Consider the following 19,694-nt stretch of genomic DNA (forward strand, 5'->3'; position numbering starts at 1 on the left):
CTAGCTCTTGGCGGTACGCGGATGGACCAGACTGATTGAATGGAAACGGGATCTCGTTGATCAAAAGCTTTTTTTTAGCCCTGGTGATGGGCTGCGTTTGTTGTTTGTAGGGTCTGGCGTCATGGCCCTGAGGGGACGGAGGGTGTGGTTGCAGTCATATTGCTTGGGAATGAGTATCAGACTGCAGTATGCCTGGAATGATAGGTGCAAATACGAACTAATACGTCCTACACACAAGTCCTGTTTCAAGTTTGAAGTTCTTAAAGTCCGAATTATCAGTGTTATGCTTGAGTAGTATGCAAATGCTTTGATTCCTTGTAGTGGCTTATAGGTATTGAACACGTGCGTAGGACATGTCGAATCCAGTAATATCAACTTTCTAGATCCAATATTTGCATGTTGATTTGAATGTAAAACGCCACTTTAATTGCTGTGTGCTTGTTCGTGGCTGTTGCTTGTTTTCACTTTTTGAGGTAGTTATTTGAACTGGACGCGAGACGTGACTAAGAGTTCGGATAAGCCAACAAGGATCCACGCACCCAAATCGGACCCTCGCTGTAGCTCTCAAACCCAATACGCCTCCGCACCCCCAGCTCCGCAATGGATGTCGCTGAAGATCGCGACGTGAAGCTCCAGCGGGCCTCGAGCGATCTGGTTGCTGAATTCTCGGCGAAGCTGCCTTCGTTATTGTGGCGATCTTCAAACGGGAGTCCCCAACGTACCCCACGCAAATGGGCCCCAGAGTCCAAGACCGAGAAGCTTGTCAGCCTTGTAAGATCCCGTCTTCTCGAAATATTGCTTGGAGGCCTTTATTAACCAGCCGACAGCTTGAACCCTTCCAAGAATGGCCACAGCTGTTGGACCCCCACCTCCAACAGTTTCTACCTCCGTTGGTGGATGCTTTTCTGGCTTATTTGGTCAGACATCGCGTTCACTACCATGTTCAAGAGGCCCAGAAGCCACGAAATATTGCTGTCTATCCACTTCCTAGGTCTATTTGCAGATTGCTGTATACCTTCTGCAAGGTTCGTGGAGTCAAGGTTATTAGCAGGTTCCTGAACAATGAACCTAAATACCTTGATTCGATGCTGCGAGCTTTTATCGAATGGAATGCAGCAGATAGGAACAAGCTGAGCGATAGTTCTGCAGAGCCTGGTGCGCAGGGTCTTTTGTGGGAAGAGCGCTACGTTATGTTAATTTGGCTCTCACACTTGCTCCTTGCCCCGTTTGACCTATCGTCACTTTCTTCAGATGACATCCCTATTCCATACGACAACCTGAGTCAAATCAAGGGTATCCCGCCTGAAACTCCTGTCCTGGCGAAATCTGTTCTCTCGGTAGCGCTCAAGTACATCAATGTCCCGGGCAAGGAGCGTGAAGCAGCAACCGCCCTCCTGGCGCGAATTGCCTTGCGCGGCGATATGCAAGCTCTTGGACTGCTGACAAGGTTGACGCATTGGGCTTTTTCGGTTATACAGCCTGCAGAGAACTCGGAAATACCCACAGTATATTCATGTATTGGGGTTTTAAGTTTTATTGCTCGCCTGGCGGGATCTGGACAGCTGGAGGATTTTGCTCCGTTGCTGAGAATGGTTTTTGAACAAATTCTGGTCATTTCTAACGGAACATCGGAAGTTTCTCAGGTTATTGCATCATCTGCTATAGCTCGCAAAACGGTTGTCAAAATTCTTCGATGCATCACAGCCATGGCCCTCTCACTCAGCGAGCGAGGAGACCCCAATCTCAATGATGACCAGCTGTCAGCGATATTGGAAGAGGCTATTGACCACTTTCTTGTTTCACTTGCTGACAAAGATACACCTGTCCGGTTTGCTGCAAGCAAAGCACTCAGTGTTATCACCTTGAAGCTGGACCCAGACATGGGAACTGAAGTGATTGAAGCCGTCATCGGCTCCCTTGGCGAAAACATCCTTTATGAGACATATGACGGTACACTCATGACCCCTTTTGAAGCCCGGATGGCAGGACTCGAAGCCTTGAAGCGTAACCTAAGTGGAGTGGATGCTCAGCGATGGCAAGGGCTGATGCTCACACTATCTCATCTTCTATTCCGCAGAGCACCACCCACGAATCAACTTCACGATATCCTTCAATCGCTGGTTTCGGGCCTTGACTTCGAACAAAGATCATCCACTGGAAGCTCTGTTGGAACGGGCGTTCGGGATGCGGCTTGCTTCGGCGTCTGGGCTTTGTCTCGGAAGTATACTACCCCAGAGCTCCAAGCGTTACAACCCCAACCCATTATCGCATTCGAGGGCCACGCTTTAGTCGGTGTGCTGCAAAAGCTAGCTGTAGAGCTGGTATGCTCAGCCTGTGTTGACCCATCTGGCAACATTCGAAGGGGTGCATCTGCTGCACTACAGGAGTTGATTGGTCGCCATCCTAACATCATTACAGAGGGAATCGCTCTCGTCCAGGCTGTAGATTACCATGCAGTATCCCGACGTTCTCGCGCAATGAACGATGTTGCAAAGGCTACTGCCTCTCTGGACCTCACATACTGGAGCCCGTTGCTTGAAGCACTGATGTCCTGGCGTGGTATCGGATCCCCTGATGCGGAGTCCAGAAGACAAGCTGCCAGATCTATCGGCACATTGAGCTTACAAGAAGGCCACAGGACCCTCAATGTGGTTCTGCAGCGGCTATTGGCAAAGCTTCCTCGCATTCCTCGGAGTGACGTGGAATCAAGGCATGGATGCTTCTTGTCTCTTGCTACTACCACTGACACGTTTGTCAATGAATTGGAAATGCATCCAGAGTCAAGAGGCACAATCGAGGAGAAAGAAGTATCTTCCCTGATTACGGGCTTGTGGAAGATATTCGAGTCTCGAGCTGGGCCGACCGACGATGACTTGACCCTTCAGAATTCAAGACCGGAGTTGACTGCTGAAGCATCTTCATGCTTAATTGCTTCACTTTGTCGAGCATCAAGCCGAGTATTAGGACTTGAAAGACCATCAGAGGCCCTACTTGACCGCGCGCTCAGAGTCCTATCTCTTTCTGTTTCTCGCAGCGAAGATATCTCTATTCAAACTTCATCGGAGGCGTTGTCTACAGTGTTTCCTCTCTTATCTTCTGAAAAGAAAAAAGATACTGTCCATGTCTGGTTTTCACATCTTCATGCTGCGTCTAGACAGGCAAGTGGACGTGGTCAGATATTGGCCCTTGGGGCTGTCTTCAAGCAGCTTGAAGAGCAGAATGATCTTCAGGGGAAAATCGTGACAGAGCTGCTCCGCTGCACTTGGAAAGACGAAATCATTGAGAAGCGTGTCGTAGCAGTAAGATGTTTCGCTACTGGCATCTTACCACATACTGGCAAGCTACCAGGTCAGTATGCCATTCTTGAATGAATTACTAAGATATCACGGCTGACCATCTCCAGCGCTCACGAACACCATCGCGACCAGTTTGATCGACTTTCTCAATGATTACACGACCAATATGAGAGGTGACGTTGGATCACTCATCCGAGTGGAGGCGATTCAAGCAGCGAGAGCCATTGCACCCCAGCTTGAAGGGCGTTCACAAATTGTTTTGGATCTGACTGGATGCCTTTGTCGGCTGGCATGCGAAAAGCTTGATAAGGTCCGACTACAGGCAGCACTTTGTCTACAGGATTGCTACTGGAACCTGTCAGACTTCAATCCGTTCCAAACGTGAGTGAGGCCATAACACATAAATATGCCCCAGAGCTTTGGTTTCTAATTGAAGTAGGAGGTTCGAGCACGTCAGCGATGTCTCATCCCAGGAGTATTTCTTCCAAATCTTGGGTTCGTGGAATCAAGAATGGCTACGCCAGCCATTGCTGCAGGGCCTGTCGACCTCGGCAGTAGCTGGTGCGGAAGGACTCGTTCGGTCGACGAGGGCAGCATTGATCCAGTTTTTGAGTCTTCCTGACTCAAGTTCCAATCAAAATACTTTGACAGGATTCGTGGAGGTCTTGTCGACAGCTTTGAGCGAGAATCTCCCAGATGATCGCTATGCAATTCCCATCGTCGAAGTGATCGCATTCCTGCTAGACAGCTATGACGCTCCAACTGGGAGCGATCTTAGCCCAATCTTCCGAAAGGTATTTGTTTTGGTTCAGAAGTCCCATTTTCGCTCCTCGAATATCGCTCGTCTGGAGGCCGCTATTCAAGTTTATGCTGCACTTTCAAAATTCGAGTCTTTGCGCAGTGACGTTTTGAAAAAGATTACTGGGATGCTGTTACATCCATTTCCCAGAGTATGTTGCTCCTAGCATTGCAGGTTTGCCATAATACTTACAAAATTCTAGGTTCGATCCACCGCGGCAGACTACTTGTACACGATAGTCGAAACTGAGGCTATTAAATACGAGGATTGGTCTGCTCCACCAAAGGAACTAAAGGGCAAAGTGGAAAGTCTTAGGGCAGTGCTGGTCACGGGCTAGTATGGGATTGCGGCACCGTGTGACGGTCCATGTGACGAATTATATTACATCACCCGGCCAAGAGTCTGTGTATTTTTCCTTCTATACCACCTTTCTTTCCCCGGTCGCTATTAACCTGGAATTATATTTTGGTAAGATAACGTAAAGATTCATATAGAGAAAGATATATAGGTTTAGTTTGACCTTTGAAGAGCACAGGATATACGTTGAAGATTTGCCTGTGTACCCGCCAGATCTGTCACCAATTGCAGCTAGAGGGTATGCTATATAAGGTGTGCCTCGGCATATCCTTATATGAAGTGCGGGTATGGTGGTATTTTGGCTCAGTCGATGGAACATTAGCCCAGGAATGCTCCTCCAGATAATCTTAGCCCTATTAAACCGGTCTGGAATATGCTTAAACGCTACCTTTTTCTATATTTCTAAAGCTTACATAGATGCGAAGATCTGAAGAGGACCGGGCCTATTTCAAAGAGCGTATTAATGCCGTATGGGATGCACTAGACCAGACGAATATTGGTACGTTGATATTGAGTATGGGAAGAAGGATGGATAAATTGTACACGAACCAGGGCTATTATACGAAGGATTAAGCGAGGAAAACTTATAACTATATAGAGCTGATTATTCAGTATATTTAATTTCAGTATGATCCAATAAGAATTGGTAGTCTAGGATATGGAACCATGAATATACACATGTATCCGATGGGGTAGGTGGACTTTTGTCTCTTCTTGTACGTAGCCACAATGTACATATTGAGATTCCCATAAGAATACCACGAGGAACCCAAATAATCATTAATTATACTGTCTTCAATTGTAATACACCCTCCAAAAATAGGCAGTTGAATAATTAGCCAAAGGGCAAAAAAAAGGAGAAGATAACTTGCATCATCCGTGAATCGAACACGGGCCTCGTCGATGGCAACGACGAATTCTACCACTAGACCAATGATGCTGGTTGATGTACCGTTTGAGTTTCTATAAAATAAGGCCCAAATCAATATTTGACATCTATTTGGTCCAACTAACCTTGGGTCAGGATAGCACTAGGCCTATTCTATGTAATATATCTACCCTATCTAGGATCGGCTGTTTATTCACATTGACTATGTCCTCCATAGCTCTTCTTTTCCAACTTTACTACTTCCCCAACCTCACTACTTTCCTAAATACCATATAACTTCCTCCCTGCTGCCCTCCAGGCTTACTACTTCCAAGCTCACTACCTTGCTGCTTCCTTATTACTCCCTTACTACCTGCTCACTACTTGCGCACTACTTCCTTACTACTTTCAGCTTTGCTGCTTTCTGACTGCTTACTTACTGCTTCGAACCTCACGCCTTCCAATCCCACTGCTTTCTCTCATCATGGCTCCTTTGACAAAAGAGCAGTTCCACGCTATCATCACGAAGGCCGCCAAGCACCGAACATCAGCGTACGATTACTGCGCCTCCCTCAGCGTTTTTTGGGAGCATAACGATGTCTCTGCAGCAGCAGACGTTCACAATTTCCAGCAGATGCTAAGCACCCTAAACCTCCCAGCCGCTGAGGAACTGACAATTCAATCCGATGATCACACTCCTGGTTGGACCCTTCAAGCGAGAACCCGAGCAATTCTTAAACGTGCTAAAGATGCACCTGGCCGCGCACTAGTGCTGCTCCATTATACCGGGCATGCCTACCCACTTAACGATATTCTCTGGGCTCAAGAAAACAACCAACGAAATTCCTCCAGAATGAGCCTCGACAGATATTTTCTCAGCCATAGTGACGGCGAGGAGACCTTGTTCACAGATGCCGATGCCGTTGACGTGGTTTACGTCCTGGACTGCTGTTACGCCCACAAAGCTCTGAAGGCATTATCTACAGATTCTCGGCTCGTGGAAGTTATTGCTGCCACAGATGCCAACATGCCAGGTGCCCTAGGTTATCCTAGGGACACTCTGACTGGAAAACTCAGAGGGGAGATCGCACGACGCATATGTGACGGTCACAAATATGTGGAAGTCGCAGACCTTATACAGACGCTCAGGGCTAACAGTCCGGTGGTCAAGCCCTCTCACGGTCTTCGAAAAGGCATTGGTTCCGTGTGCCTTCCCCTGACAGGACTTGCCCAGACCGACCCAAAGACTCTCTCCCCATCCCTAAGAGCTCTATTTTCGGTCCATGTCACGGATGATATGTCTCCAAAGCAGATTGAGGAACTTGTCATTTGGATTGGATCACTACCACCCGCATTCCAAATCTCTCTTGATGGGGTTTACCAAACCCAATAAACTACGCTATTTCTTTGTGGGCCATGGTCTATCTATGCAAAGCTTCGAGGGTTGGGTGATATGCGCCTGGCAGCCGAAGTTTCAAGCTTGACTATCGCTCCGAAACTGCTTTCCCACGCCGCATCTATCGCCCACCGTGGTCTGCATAAGGAGAATGATACACCGCTAAAAGGGGAGAGCAGCTCGATGTGAGCACTTTCTTCCATGACACTTACTTGATACTTGCTTTCTGGACTCTGTCACCCTGATCTCTGAATTATTTCAGCATTAACCCAAGATCACAATTCTATCAATAGCTAGTAGCGGAATAAAGAGAATTAAACCGCTTTTAAAACAGGTTTCATCCCATTGACCAGAATCTAGAGCGAAGGCTGAATTAGGCGAGATAGCATAGATGGAGAAACTACTAACTAGACCAATGATGCGGGCTTGAGGCGGTGGAGCACGGTCGCTTGGTCTTTCGTCCTGAACGGGAGGGATCCGCGTCCCCAGCGGGACCGCAGCAAACGTCCACAGCTTCCGGAGCTCAATGAATCACTCTCGTTCTTCCCTTGTGCAAGCGACAGCGACCTTCTGATAAAGTCACACCGTCGCCTACTTCTGGCGCTTAATTTGCTTCGAAGATGGCGAACTCTGTGTCCGCAGGGGGGAATTCCCCCAAACAGCACGTCAGTACTTCAAGTTCACATCCTGTAACACATTTCACTGACCTGTTCTTGCAGTGTTTATGTACAGTCTCGCATTTGTCCCTCTAACATAGAATGCTACGTGTCTAATAAGTCTACAATCTACAGGTTCACAATCTCGAGGAGCGGATTAAGATTGAGCAACTCACAGAAGCCCTAGAGGAAATCTTCGCTGAATACGGCACCATCCTAGAGATCGTCGCAAAGAAGAACCTTCGCGCCAAGGGCCAGGCTTTCATTGTCTACGACAGTGTTGAGTCTGCCACCCGTGCCATCGAAGAAGTCAATGGGTTCGAGCTTTTCGATAAGCCTATGGTCTTGGATTACGCGAAGACACGGAGCGATGCGACTGTCTTGCGCGAGGACGGTAATGAGGGGCTCGAAAACCACAAGAAGAATCGCCTAGCCGAGAAAGGTGTGTCGCAATACGCTGGATTCCTTCTACAGTATATACGCAAGGCGCCATTTTACTGACGCTATTCTTTACCCATAGAGCGCCGACAAGCCCAAGAAGCCCTCGAAGCTCAGAAGAAGCTCAAGCGCCCCGCTTCAACGGCCGAACCCGCCCGTCCAGCAAAGACCACCAAGGGCGCTGGCCTCAAGTCTACCTCGAGTACCACCACTGCTGTTGTTCCCGACGAGTTCCTGCCACCAAACAATACTCTTTTCCTTCGAGATCTACCCGACGACGCGAGCGAGGCGAGCCTGGAGGCAGTGTTTGGCCGGTTCGAGGGATACAAGGAAGTCCGGCTGGTCCCTGGCCGAAAGGGCATTGGTTTCGTGGAGTACGTCGACGAGGTCAGTGCCACCGTGGCCAAGGAGGCTACCTCCGGAATACCCATGGGCGAACACGGCCAGCCTATTCGGGTCACTTTCCAGCGGAAGTAGTCCTGTTTTCATAACTTGGAAATATCCCTGGTTTTTTTATTCGGCGTTTAGGAGAACTTTGTACCAGTGAACTAGCACAGACAATACCAGGAGACAATCTTCCAATCAAGTATTTCAAGTTCAGGTGGGAGATCCTGTAGGAGCGCATTAGGAGTATGACTGTCAATCCAGCGGGTACTAGTAGCCTACGTGTATATATCATCGGGCATGGTGTGACGGCACTTCAACCGCAAATTTCACGAGTGCCAGCGCCTTGGGTAGGTTCACAGGCATTACTACCATTGGTACACTTATACGTAACATATTCGAGTCGTAAGTCACCCCACCACCTGTTTATTTAGTCCAGGTTCGGCGTGAAAGTGACATGGCTTAATATTTGGACGAATTACAACCTTGGAAGTACACGTAGTTCTGTATTCATGGATAGCCCATGTAAAAATTGTACAATTGAGCTGAGCTAATCGGAAGACAAATATAGATGCGTAAGGAAACGTTTAGAAAATCACGTCGTTATCTTCCTGCTCGCCGAGGATATCAGGTGCTTCGGTCTGCTCATCCGCCGTTGTATCTGTGGTCGTGCCGGAGGCTGCGTCTTTCTCGGCCTGTGCTTGCCGAGCTGCAAGAATCTCAGCATCTGCTGCAGCAGTGTCACGCTGTTTCTTGCCTGAAACCTTCTTGAGTCGGTAGAATTCCTCTCTGTCGAGCTCGTCCAGCTCGGAGTTAATGTCTATGTATCAGGTTAGTTTGAGTCCTTGAACAGCCAGGAAGAAACGAACATTTAATGGTGTTTTCAGTTCGAGGAATAATGACATGCTCGCTAGTATTGTTAGAAAAGGATACTTCGGATAAGCCGGTATCGTGATAGCTTACATGGCGTTGACTGCATGACGTATATATTAGCAACTGACAATGTCCGGGAGTGTAGAATATCTATCTTACCTCTCCGGTTGACGACCTTGATCACCTCATCCAAAATAAGGAAAGCAGTCTGGACAGTCAGTAATGTCTCATCACTTCGATATCGCAACCGTACCTGTAAACTAGCCAGCTCGACCAAGGTCTCCACGGCCCGCGCGTACGTCTCTCGACAACGTTGAATCTGCTGACCTCCCTTACCTAGGCCAGTCAAGCCGAAATCATTGACCCCTTCCTCGGTGTAGCTCTCGAATTGAGGCAAGAACACCCCAGAGACGTTCTCATGCTTGGCTCGTACTCGGAAGCGAGCCTGTTTGGCAGACTCCTGGATCTGATACCCGATGTCACCACCGACTGCGTAGCTCACTTCAGCCAGCGAGAACGCAGCAATCTGCATGACACGTCCCATCTTTTGTTTGGCCTCATCGATGCGTCGTGTAATCTCTAGATGCCGCGATCAGCTCCATTCGAGTGGGGGGTGTATCTACCCGTGAATCAACGAACCTCGGAAACGCCTATAATTGGACACACAGAAGTAAGCGGAGCTCAGCAAGACAAATACAAGGACAGGGATTGATACTTTGTCAAGGCTTCACTCTTTCGCTTCAGCAAGCTGTGTCCGGTCTCAGCTCCCTTGAGCTTGGACTTCATCAAACCTAGCGACTGGCGAGTCGGGAAGACTGCCTCTCGGCCCTGGGTATCATGGATTAGCCTAGCCCAGTTTGCTCATAGATAAAGAGCACATACCACAGCGCCCGACATGATGGCAACTTAGACGAGAGAAATCAAAGACAAACGAGCTGCAGCCGCGGGCCACCTTGATATGACGCCGATAAAGCGTCCCCACCGCCCACTCAATACGGCGGGGTCACGTGGAGAGCGGCAAGACGACTTCAACGTTTGCTTTGGTCTTTTTTCGACTCTCTCTGATTACCACCTGTGTCACATTCTCATGCTGAATTTCTGAGCGGAAGTGATTTGATCCCGCTCGAAACCGAGTGGCGCTATGCCAGGGACGCTTTTGCCCCCGAGATCGCACCGGCAGCACGCTCAGATGGCTCGCCCATCTGCGTCCCGGCCGGACTTCTACCTCATTGTAAGCTCTGCATCTTCGCACAGACCCTCATGCATGTACTGACCCTAGGGCAGACCGACCAGGACACAGTCTACGAACAAGAGCTACTGCGCGACGGCAGCAGCATCAAGCCATGGCTTGCCTACATCGAATTCAAACAGCAGAGCGGGACCCTCTATGAACAAGCCTTTGTACGAACCTCTTCAAACCACCCGCCGTGAGCCTACTGACATGATGCCCTCAGGTCATGGAGCGTGCCTGCCGACAACTGCCCCGGTCATACAAGCTATGGAAGATGGTTAGTGAGCCCTACTCCTACCCACAGGTGATCAACCGCTGACATAGAAGCCCTTTGATAGTATCTCGAATTTCGCACAGGGCACCTCAAGGGCCGCAACCCTGCTGTGTACCGCGCAGAGTACCTAAAAGTCAACGCCCTCTTCGAGCGGGCGTTGATTCTTTTGAATAAAATGCCGCGCATCTGGGAGCTATATCTGGCTTTCCTATTGCAGCAGCCACTCATTACCCAGACCCGACGAACCTTCGATCGTGCCTTGCGAGCCCTTCCAATCACGCAGCATAACCGAATTTGGAGACTTTACAAGGGCTTCGCGCGATCGGCCTCTGGACAAACTGCTGTGAAAATCTGGGCTCGTTACATGCAGATCCATCCTGAGAATGCTGAAGACTACATTGATGTTCTGGTGGAGATGGGACAGTATACCGACGCTGTCAAAGTCTACATGGATATTCTCGACAACCCGCGGTTCCAGTCGAAAAACGGCAAGAGCAACTTCCAACTGTGGACCGAAATGGTTGATCTGCTTGTGTCAAAGGCCAAGAAGATCCAAACTGGTCCCCAGGCGGGGATTGACGTCGATGCTATCCTGCGAAGCGGAATTGAGCGGTTTGCCGACCAGCGTGGAAAGCTCTGGGCTGGTCTCGCAACTTACTGGATCACGAAGGGAAACTTTGAGAAGGCGAGAGACGTGTTTGAAGAGGGAATCGTTACCGTTATGACTGTCCGTGATTTTACTCTTATCTTCGACGCCTATGTTGAATTCGAGGAGTCCATCATTGGCAGTCTGATGGAGTCCGCGGCTGTGCGTTCCGAGAAAGGCAAGGTGGACGAAGAAGCGGACTTTGACCTCGATCTTCGCATGCTTCGCTTTGAGCAATTAATGGATCGCCGACCTTTCTTGGTGAATGATGTACTGCTGCGTCAGAACCCTAACAATGTCATCGAATGGGAAAAGAGGGTAGGATTGTGGGGTGACAATAAGGTGGAAGCCGTCAACACCTACACAGCCGCTATTGCTGCTATCAATCCAAAGAAAGCGCATGGCAAATTCTCAGAGCTATGGGTCAATTATGCCAAGTTTTACGAAAACGGTGGAGATTTGGACACCGCACGGGTGATTTTCGACAAAGCCGTGAAAGTGCCTTTCAAATCAGTCGCCGAGCTTGCTGAAACATGGTGCGAATGGGCAGAGATGGAACTGCGTGCTGAGAACTTCGATAAAGCTGTTGGAATCATGGCAAAGGCCACCCAGGCACCGAAGAAGTCCACAGTCGACTATTTCGATGAGACCTTGTCGCCCCAACAGCGAATCCACAAGAGCTGGAAGCTCTGGAGCTTCTATGTCGACCTTGTTGAGAGTGTATCCTCTCTGGAGGAGACTAGGAAGGTCTATGAGCGCATCTTCGAATTGCGCATTGCGACACCTCAAACCGTCGTAAATTATGCCAATCTTCTGGAAGAGAACGATTATTACGAGGACTCGTTCAAAATTTACGAGCGTGGCCTGGACCTCTTCACCTATCCCGTCGCCTTCGAGCTTTGGAATCTGTACCTTACCAAAGCCGTCGATCGCAAGATCGGCATCGAAAGACTTCGCGACTTGTTTGAACAAGCATTGGATGGATGCCCGCCGAAATTCGCCAAGCCTCTCTACTTAATGTATGGAAACCTGGAAGAGGAGCGTGGCCTCGCCCGGCATGCAATGCGCATCTATGAGCGTGCGACTCGCTCTTTTTCCGACGAGTACAGATTTGAGATGTTCGAATTTTACATTACAAAGTCTGCTTCAAACTTTGGCCTTACATCGACTCGACCCATCTACGAACGGGCGATCGCTGCCTTGCCGGATCAAGAAGCGAAGGAGATGTGTCTCAAGTTTGCTGAAATGGAACGACGACTAGGCGAGATCGACCGTGCCCGTGCTATCTACGGCCATGCATCCCAATTCTGCGATCCTCGCACCAATGCGCCTTTCTGGCAAAAGTGGGAGTCGTTTGAAGTACAACACGGAAATGAAGACACATTTAAGGAAATGCTACGCATCAAAAGAAGTGTCCAGGCTCAATACAAGTATGTCAAACTTACGATCACACTGCGTGGGCAACTTACTAACTTTCTTACTAGCACCGATGTCAACTTCATTGCTTCCCAGGCCATTGCCCGTAGCCAGCAGCGTAGCGAAAACGTCGAGGGCCAAGAAGGCGATGAGACAGATCGTGCTGATGCAATGGCCGCACTTGAACGTGAAGCGCGTGCTCCGATCGGTTTCGTCGCCGCTAGCACTGGCCCCGAAGGTGGAACACGTCCTCCCCCCGGTAGCGAAGCACCGGCAGCTCCAGCCAACCCAGATGCTATCGACCTTGATGACGACATGGATGAGTAGACGCTCTTATAGGGAAGACCCCAAGCAAGAGACTACTCGACTGTATTCCATTCAACGTTCTTTTCTCTTTGATTCTTACTCTTATGATATGCTTTATCAACATGTGTCTCGTATCTTTATCTTTCCTCTTCTGTTTCGCATAAGTACCATCTGCTACGCAGTCCATCTCGATCTCCTTTGTTGCCGCGCATCTCTCCGGACTGGTTCGACATTTTCTTTGCTTGGGCATTGGGCTATACCGCCCCAGACAGAATGAACCATCTTCTGATCAGACTCTGTTCCGCTCGAGTGTCTGATTTTCCGCAAGGCGTTTCTACATCTGTACGATTTATCTCTAGCTTCTGTCTTATTCAAAGTCCCGTCCCGGGCTGCTGTATTGCACATGCCAAACTTGAATATTATATTCACTTTCAATTGGCTCGACGTTGTAAACGCAAAAGTAGATATTATGCTACTCTTTTCTATTCGAACAGTGAAATCCTTTTATTATGACAAGCAAGCTCGTCACTAACATCACACTTTATCTACATTGAAAACTGGAGTGAGAAGAGGTGCAAGAAAGGAAATATCAGAAATACAAGCTCAAGGCTGGTTGCAACCCCCACTCTATCCTATATGTAAATGCAAGATGGCCAAGGCTCAGACAATAGCCAGAGCAGTCATCTTATGAAGCGACCAGCTCAGCTCCGGGCTCAACTTCAGCTTTCTCGGGGTCTGTTGCGCTACCGTCGGCAACATCCTGCGAAGTAGCGATCTCCTCGTTCTTCTCCGCGGCGTCTACGCTCTGCCGGCTTGGCGATGCAACTGTCGACCCGACCAAAGGGTTCTCTTCGTTTGCAGCATCCGGGAAGATCTCTGCGAAGAGATCCGGCAAGAAGCGACCCAGACGCTTGCGAGTCTCGTTCCACATCTTCTCCTTGCTGGGATCCTGGGATGGCGGCACGAGGTAGCCACCGTCGGCCATGACAAGAAGAATATTCTTCAAGCTTTCGGGAATTGCTTCTTCCTGTACGAAAGCAAGGGTGGTTAGATAATATACTTCTTGATTGCGGGATGAAATGAAACCTACCAGACTGTCGCCTTGGCCGCTGTTCATCATGCGATCCAAGATATCCAGGATTTGGAGCCAGAGAGTAAGCATGCCTTCTCGGTTAGGCAGCTGGTCAAGGAAGCGCAAGAATATTTTGCAGACCAAGGTCGCTGCCTGCACTCGAGTTTCACTCATACCGACGGGATCAGAGTGATACACTTCTGGCTTGAGAAGGCGATGGACAAGCGGGAAGAGGATCTCATCAAACAAAGTTACCCATTCCTTGTCGTCATCTGAGATTAACTCAGCAGATAATAGGGACCTTTGCAGGGTAGAGATGGCGTGGTGTCGAATATCGCGACAAGGGTTCACGCACTGGCCAGAGAGTGACTGGAAGATCGGGTACCAATAGGCAGCCCAAGCTATTGATTCGAGACATGTTAGAAGTGATGTGGCTTCTGAATGATTAGGTTACGACTTGCCTTCACGTTCCTCCAAATGGGACTGTTTGATAAGGGCGGGCACCCGACCAGTGAGGTGATATATTAATCCGATGGCTTTGATGCCGCGAGTCACCACTTGGTTTTCACTGTGATTCTGTTAGTTAATGAACGAAATTAATGATGAGGAGGCAGGTTCATACGCAGGCTTAGGTTGCTTGACGCCCTTGGTGCGTCGAGCTTGGGCATCTCTCTGCCGTTCGTCAATAGATCCCACATGGCCGGCCGTGATGAAGTCGTTTGCCAGAGAGATCGCTGATTTGTAGTTGTCACCAGTGACAATATCAGACATTGACTCGACAATGTTTCGCAAAAGTTCAAACACCATGGGTGCTGCCTCTGGGTGCTGATGAAGTCTTTGGAGAATGGACCAGAAGTCAGGCGAGATCGTGATTTCGTTCCTCAAACGACCAGGGTGCGCCAGGCACCGCGAAAGCCCCTGGATTGTAGGCACAGCGACTGTTTCTAAAACATCCTGCTCATAGCCGGAGATGGTATGAAGAACAACAGGGACTCGCAAGAAATGCTGGTTCTGTTCACTGTCAGACATGGGCCGGAGAAAACCATCAACAGAACTTACATGGCTTAGTCGTAACAGGTTGAGGAGGTAAGAGACTATGCGAGAAACAGTGAGCGGGTGTAAGTTTTTAGCATCGCGGATCAGAGTTTGGAGCGTGGTCGCGAGTCTTTCGCCAAGGACCTCGAGTGTACCCTCATCACGAAGAGTAAGGACTGTGGCCAATTCTAAGACAAAGATCATCGATGGGTCATATTTTGGTTGGTTGGGGTCTGCCCTGGGCCCGGCAGGTCTTGATACAGGGCTTGGCCGCTCTGGCTTGACGACGATGACAGCCGGGGTGTTGTTTTCGGGCAAGTGAGCAAGTAAACTCGAAACAACATTCTCCAAAGAAGCCAACGGAAGAGATCTGGCCAACTGTTAGTAGTTCGTTGTGAACAAGACAGGCTATGGCGGCTGTATGCACTTACTTGATATTCATCAAGATTTCAGTAATTGAGCAAGCAGACACGCAGTCGACGGTGCACAGGGTGTTATCAAGTTCTTCATCAGATGGCTCGGGAGGGTCGTCGGCCGCATAGCTTGTGATATATTGAGTGAATGCAGAGAGCAGTCCATTGTCGGTACTTCGGCCATCTCTGTCGATAACTTGTGATGGTGACTGGAGAGGGATAGGAGAAATCTCAAGTTCAGCCGTCAACTCAGTGTCGAATGGCGGGAGCAAGGAATTTGTAAATAAGTTGCTCAGGATGCGAACAATTGGCTCCCAACCCTTCCTAGGGCTAGCCTCGTTGCCGAGGAGCACTCTGAACAAGACGACAGTTGCTAACTGTGCTCGGAAATCTCTCCCGAACTTCACAGCCAATTCGCTCACCATAACACTTTTCTGGCCTGCCTGGACCTCGGTGTTAAGTGCAGTACTTGGCGGAGTGGTTGTAGCAAGAGTACTGATCGAAGCAAGGGAAGAAACAATTCGGTCAAATGCGTCAGTCAGACGATACCGAGCAGCGATTTGAGCACATTGATCGAAGCCGTTGACAACCCGCGAAAACACCTTCAGAAAGTTTTAGGGACTTTTTCACTGCGAGTTTGAATGGTAAGACTTACCGCATCATCAGACGCAGACATGAAGACATAGGACAACGTTGCCACCACTGGCTTCCAAGTAGCCTCGAACATCTCAGCGTCAAAAAGACTTGTCTCTCCCACAGCCATATCACCGGCTCCTGATGATTTCAAAAGCATTTCTTTCCAAGCATAATCGAATGCGTGTTTATTCTCGTGCTCATCAGGAAGAATGATCTCATTTTCTTTGATAGAATCGTAGATTTCTTGCAGAAAATCTTCTGCGAAGTCGCCTCCAGCGTTCACACCACGCAGATTCCTAGCAAAGGCCGGGAATGACATACGGGCCTGAGCTTTCATATTCGGGTTGTATAGCTCAGTATTAAGCATGATGATGGCGTAAGTCAGAATGTAGAGCGCGTCTTTATCTGCGATTCCCTCCGGCTTCGCCTTTTCTGTATAGTGTTCCGCGAACGTCGTGACGATTCTTTCAATAAGCTGGGATTCACCAGGCAAGCGGAAAGAGCTAAGGAGTTCTCGGAGTGCTTCAACGACATTTCTTCCCGAAAAGTCGAGGAGATCAACAAACGCCCCCAGTAACTCTTCATTGTTACGCTTGGAGATATACTCCCCAAGTACCTTCTTCGACAAGCGGGTTGTTCCCTTGAGAAAGCGAGCTACCTGAGCAGGATTCTTCGCATCTTCGATGATACCATGGCCAGCCAGGTAAGCAATTCCAGCTTTAGGATCCTCGTTAAACATTGAAGCTCCCTTAATGATTATTTTTTTGGTTTGACGTTGTTTGCGGAGGATCTCCAAAGACGGATGAGCCCCTTGAACCGGCTCATCATCAAGTCGGTCATAAATAAATTGCACATAGCCAAGGAGGGAGTCCAGACATAGAGGTGGGACATTGGTCGTGCTCCACGTTGCCGAGTCAGGGAATGCGTTTCGTGAAAGCAGGCCAACCATGTCCTCACACAAGTCGGCACGATCAATCTCACAGTCGTAATTGACAAAAAGCTCGACCATAAAGCTCGGGATTCGCGACAGCACACCAATGCTCTCAACCATTGCCTCTCGAGCTTCTGGTTTACGAGAACCGCCCTCCAGCCCCAGCTTTTGTCGGTCTTTGACCGGCACTGGGGTTGACCTTCCACTGTTTGCTTGTGAGGCAGGCTGCTTAACCAAGGATGGGTTTTGGGGCACCCCCTCATACAATGATGGGTCAATACCGGGTTCCCTTGGGATCTCCACACGAGGATGTAGGCAAGCAACCAAGTAGGACAGATAAAGCTCTTGCTGGAGCTTCAACACGGATCGGCAGGTGGATAGCAATGTGCCGGCAACTCTGAGGGATCCTGTGAGGATCGTCATTTGCTCGGAGCGGACGAGCTGGAACAAATAGCGACACAGATCATCCTTAGCAAGTGCAGCGAGACTAGGGTGTCGAGCAATAGAAGGCCCTGCAACCTCTAGCGCAACATCAATGATTCGTAAGGCCATTACGCGCATAGTATCAGTATGTTGGCGATTGTGGGGATCTAGAAGATCAATCAGAACCCGAAACAGCTCCCTGATTGATGGCAATGAATATGGGCGAATCTCTTCAGCCTTGCTTTCATTGTTCGGGTCAGGAGGCGCCGTTGCCGCCGCAGTCTCATTACCACCTTGCTCGGGAGAACCCTCTCTGCTAGCGCTGTGACGGGTCGCCGTCGCAGTATCCGAGCTCATGGCAGATTTGTGTTGCGATGTCACGGTGTCTCCATTGACCGAGGGATCCATCTTTAGGTTTGCTGTCTCTTTTTGGTTGTGATCGTTGTTAAATGGAGGTGATCCTGGCGTGGGGTCTTGATCAAGGCGTGTAAGCCGCGTGAAGATAACCTGGCACATGTTGACCATGGCCATCTCTGCAGACCTCCGGAGTACTTCCGATAAGCGACCTTGGCAGCACATGCTCAAACCCGTTTCCATCATTTCGCAGACACTCTCGTCTCCCAATAACTCTCCTTCTGGCCTTGAAAGCATTCCCTCCATCAGTTTCAGAATCCTGAGGAGCACAATTTCGTCTGCGGATGAATCGCTTGCTTCAAATCGACAATGTGTAATTGCGGCCGAAAGCAGCTGCATAGCCATAGGAAGTCGAGGCGAATGTCGATTGATGATGTTGTAAGAAAAGAACTTAGTGACGGCGAGTAGGGCAAGGGAGGTAATCGCGGCGGAGGTTGACGAAGAGCGAATGACCTGCAAGAACGGGTGCAGGAGGGCCGGCGTATCAAATGTGCGAATGTCCTTGCAACCTTTGAGATCGCTCCGCAACCGAGTGAAAGCTGATATTAACGGGTTGTCCTGCATACTCTTGCCCTTCTTCCCACGCAGACCCCATCTGTTGGCCAATGCATGATCATCATCCCGGCCAGCTTGCCCACTCTTGCGCGGACTAGGAGGGGCAGACGTCTCGCGGTCATACACACGAGTGCCTGCATTTCCCCCAAGGATAGCGGAAACGGAGGAGTGAGCCCAGCGGGCATGTTTCCGCATTGACGAGGTGACGGTGATACATTCGGTAGTTACCAAGGCCACAGGATCTATGGCAATGGGAATAGAGTCAGACATATTGGGTTCGAGCATCTCGAACGGGAGAAGCGCTCTCTGTCGAAGTGTCGATGAGCAGCCAACAACAGCACAGCTGGTCTCTGGGCTGCTGCTTTCCCGTTCGGGGCTAGCGTCTCCCCGCCTGCTCACACCGCCTTGGCCAGGGGCGGAATACCGCTGTATACCGGTCATAATGGATTCTCCGGTATTAAACGGTTTTGATTGGTGTCATCGCTTGCCCTCCGGTATTTTCCATAGATCTGCCAACCACAACACCATTGGATTCTGTCCCTCTCAGCAGTCTACAAGCATATGCTTAACATGCTACTAGGGCCATATCATAATCAAACTTCTTGTAGATACTGTCAGTAGCAAGATTTGTACAATGTCCCTGGGTTTTTCATGCCAAATGAGTTGGAAGTGTGTAAAGAGGTGATTTATGCTTTCTCACACCTCTGAATGCTTCGTTTATATCATCCGAGCCCGACCTTACAACCGCGTCTGAACCAGCAAAAATTTATATTTATGAAGCCCGGTCACCGACAGCCACCCGTAGATTGAAATTTATAGTTCTATTCTGGTTTTATCAACATTAGCATAGAGAGACTATAACTGACTTCAATTGGGGTTTCGTGCTCAGTGAGACGTAACCGAAAAACAATCATCCTGACCTGGAAAGTTGCTATGAGACGACCCAATGTACAATTCGTAGTCTTGCGGTGTAGACTGAGGCTAAGGAGCTATCCCATGTTCCACTAGGATCCAAAAAGGCCTCGATGTGACTTGTCAGCCCAAGCTTGCAGGTTGGGGACAGCAACGAGTGTTGACCGCGTTGGCCGGACAAACATAAACAGACCAGCCCGCGGCGCTAAGACCCCGTTATCGCCCATCGCCCTATCGCCTCTATCTTATTCCCCGCGCCAAAACAAACGACCTTGCCTTGGACTCTGCTTTTGTCGCTTGTCGCTTGCTCGTTTTAACTACATGGGGTCCTCGGGCTACCAAACCGCTACCCAACCCGAGTAC

The 19,694-nt window shown here is 49.4% G+C and overlaps 6 protein-coding genes across 6 annotated transcripts; 4 read left to right on the plus strand and 2 right to left on the minus strand.

Annotated features, from left to right (window-relative positions):
- Positions 1 to 600: 600 nt before the first annotated feature.
- N7468_001202 (tubulin-specific chaperone D) lies at positions 601 to 4,432 on the plus strand (the record flags this gene model as incomplete). The annotated part of the gene is made up of 5 exons (XM_058470499.1): positions 601 to 771; positions 828 to 3,348; positions 3,404 to 3,677; positions 3,736 to 4,246; positions 4,298 to 4,432. The coding sequence occupies 5 exons, from the start codon at positions 601 to 603 to the stop codon at positions 4,430 to 4,432; spliced, it is 3,612 nt and encodes a 1,203-aa protein (XP_058333640.1).
- Positions 4,433 to 5,804: 1,372 nt separating this feature from the next.
- Positions 5,805 to 6,713, plus strand: N7468_001203 (uncharacterized protein; the record flags this gene model as incomplete). The annotated part of the gene is made up of 1 exon (XM_058470500.1): positions 5,805 to 6,713. One exon carries the CDS (start codon positions 5,805 to 5,807, stop codon positions 6,711 to 6,713), a length of 909 nt encoding a protein of 302 aa, XP_058333641.1.
- A 623-nt stretch (positions 6,714 to 7,336) lies between these two features.
- On the plus strand, positions 7,337 to 8,287 carry N7468_001204 (U1A/U2B'/SNF family RNA-binding protein; the record flags this gene model as incomplete). The annotated part of the gene is made up of 3 exons (XM_058470501.1): positions 7,337 to 7,381; positions 7,508 to 7,814; positions 7,893 to 8,287. The coding sequence occupies 3 exons, from the start codon at positions 7,337 to 7,339 to the stop codon at positions 8,285 to 8,287; spliced, it is 747 nt and encodes a 248-aa protein (XP_058333642.1).
- Positions 8,288 to 8,781: 494 nt separating this feature from the next.
- N7468_001205 (H(+)-transporting V1 sector ATPase subunit D) lies at positions 8,782 to 9,964 on the minus strand (the record flags this gene model as incomplete). The annotated part of the gene is made up of 8 exons (XM_058470502.1): positions 8,782 to 9,014; positions 9,064 to 9,104; positions 9,158 to 9,167; positions 9,227 to 9,275; positions 9,321 to 9,646; positions 9,707 to 9,717; positions 9,783 to 9,895; positions 9,950 to 9,964. The coding sequence occupies 8 exons, from the start codon at positions 9,962 to 9,964 to the stop codon at positions 8,782 to 8,784; spliced, it is 798 nt and encodes a 265-aa protein (XP_058333643.1).
- Positions 9,965 to 10,256: 292 nt separating this feature from the next.
- On the plus strand, positions 10,257 to 12,961 carry N7468_001206 (mRNA splicing protein SYF1; the record flags this gene model as incomplete). The annotated part of the gene is made up of 5 exons (XM_058470503.1): positions 10,257 to 10,298; positions 10,352 to 10,468; positions 10,522 to 10,575; positions 10,637 to 12,648; positions 12,703 to 12,961. The coding sequence occupies 5 exons, from the start codon at positions 10,257 to 10,259 to the stop codon at positions 12,959 to 12,961; spliced, it is 2,484 nt and encodes an 827-aa protein (XP_058333644.1).
- A 664-nt stretch (positions 12,962 to 13,625) lies between these two features.
- Positions 13,626 to 18,860, minus strand: N7468_001207 (uncharacterized protein; the record flags this gene model as incomplete). The annotated part of the gene is made up of 7 exons (XM_058470504.1): positions 13,626 to 13,967; positions 14,031 to 14,413; positions 14,474 to 14,580; positions 14,635 to 15,023; positions 15,072 to 15,417; positions 15,479 to 16,062; positions 16,116 to 18,860. The coding sequence occupies 7 exons, from the start codon at positions 18,858 to 18,860 to the stop codon at positions 13,626 to 13,628; spliced, it is 4,896 nt and encodes a 1,631-aa protein (XP_058333645.1).
- Between the last annotated feature and the right edge of the window lie 834 nt (positions 18,861 to 19,694).

This window comes from Penicillium chermesinum (genome assembly GCF_028974085.1).
Source record: "Penicillium chermesinum strain IBT 19713 chromosome Unknown utg000002l:1.0-5270490.0:1.0-5274688.0, whole genome shotgun sequence".
In the NCBI taxonomy this organism is placed as follows: domain Eukaryota; kingdom Fungi; phylum Ascomycota; class Eurotiomycetes; order Eurotiales; family Aspergillaceae; genus Penicillium; species Penicillium chermesinum.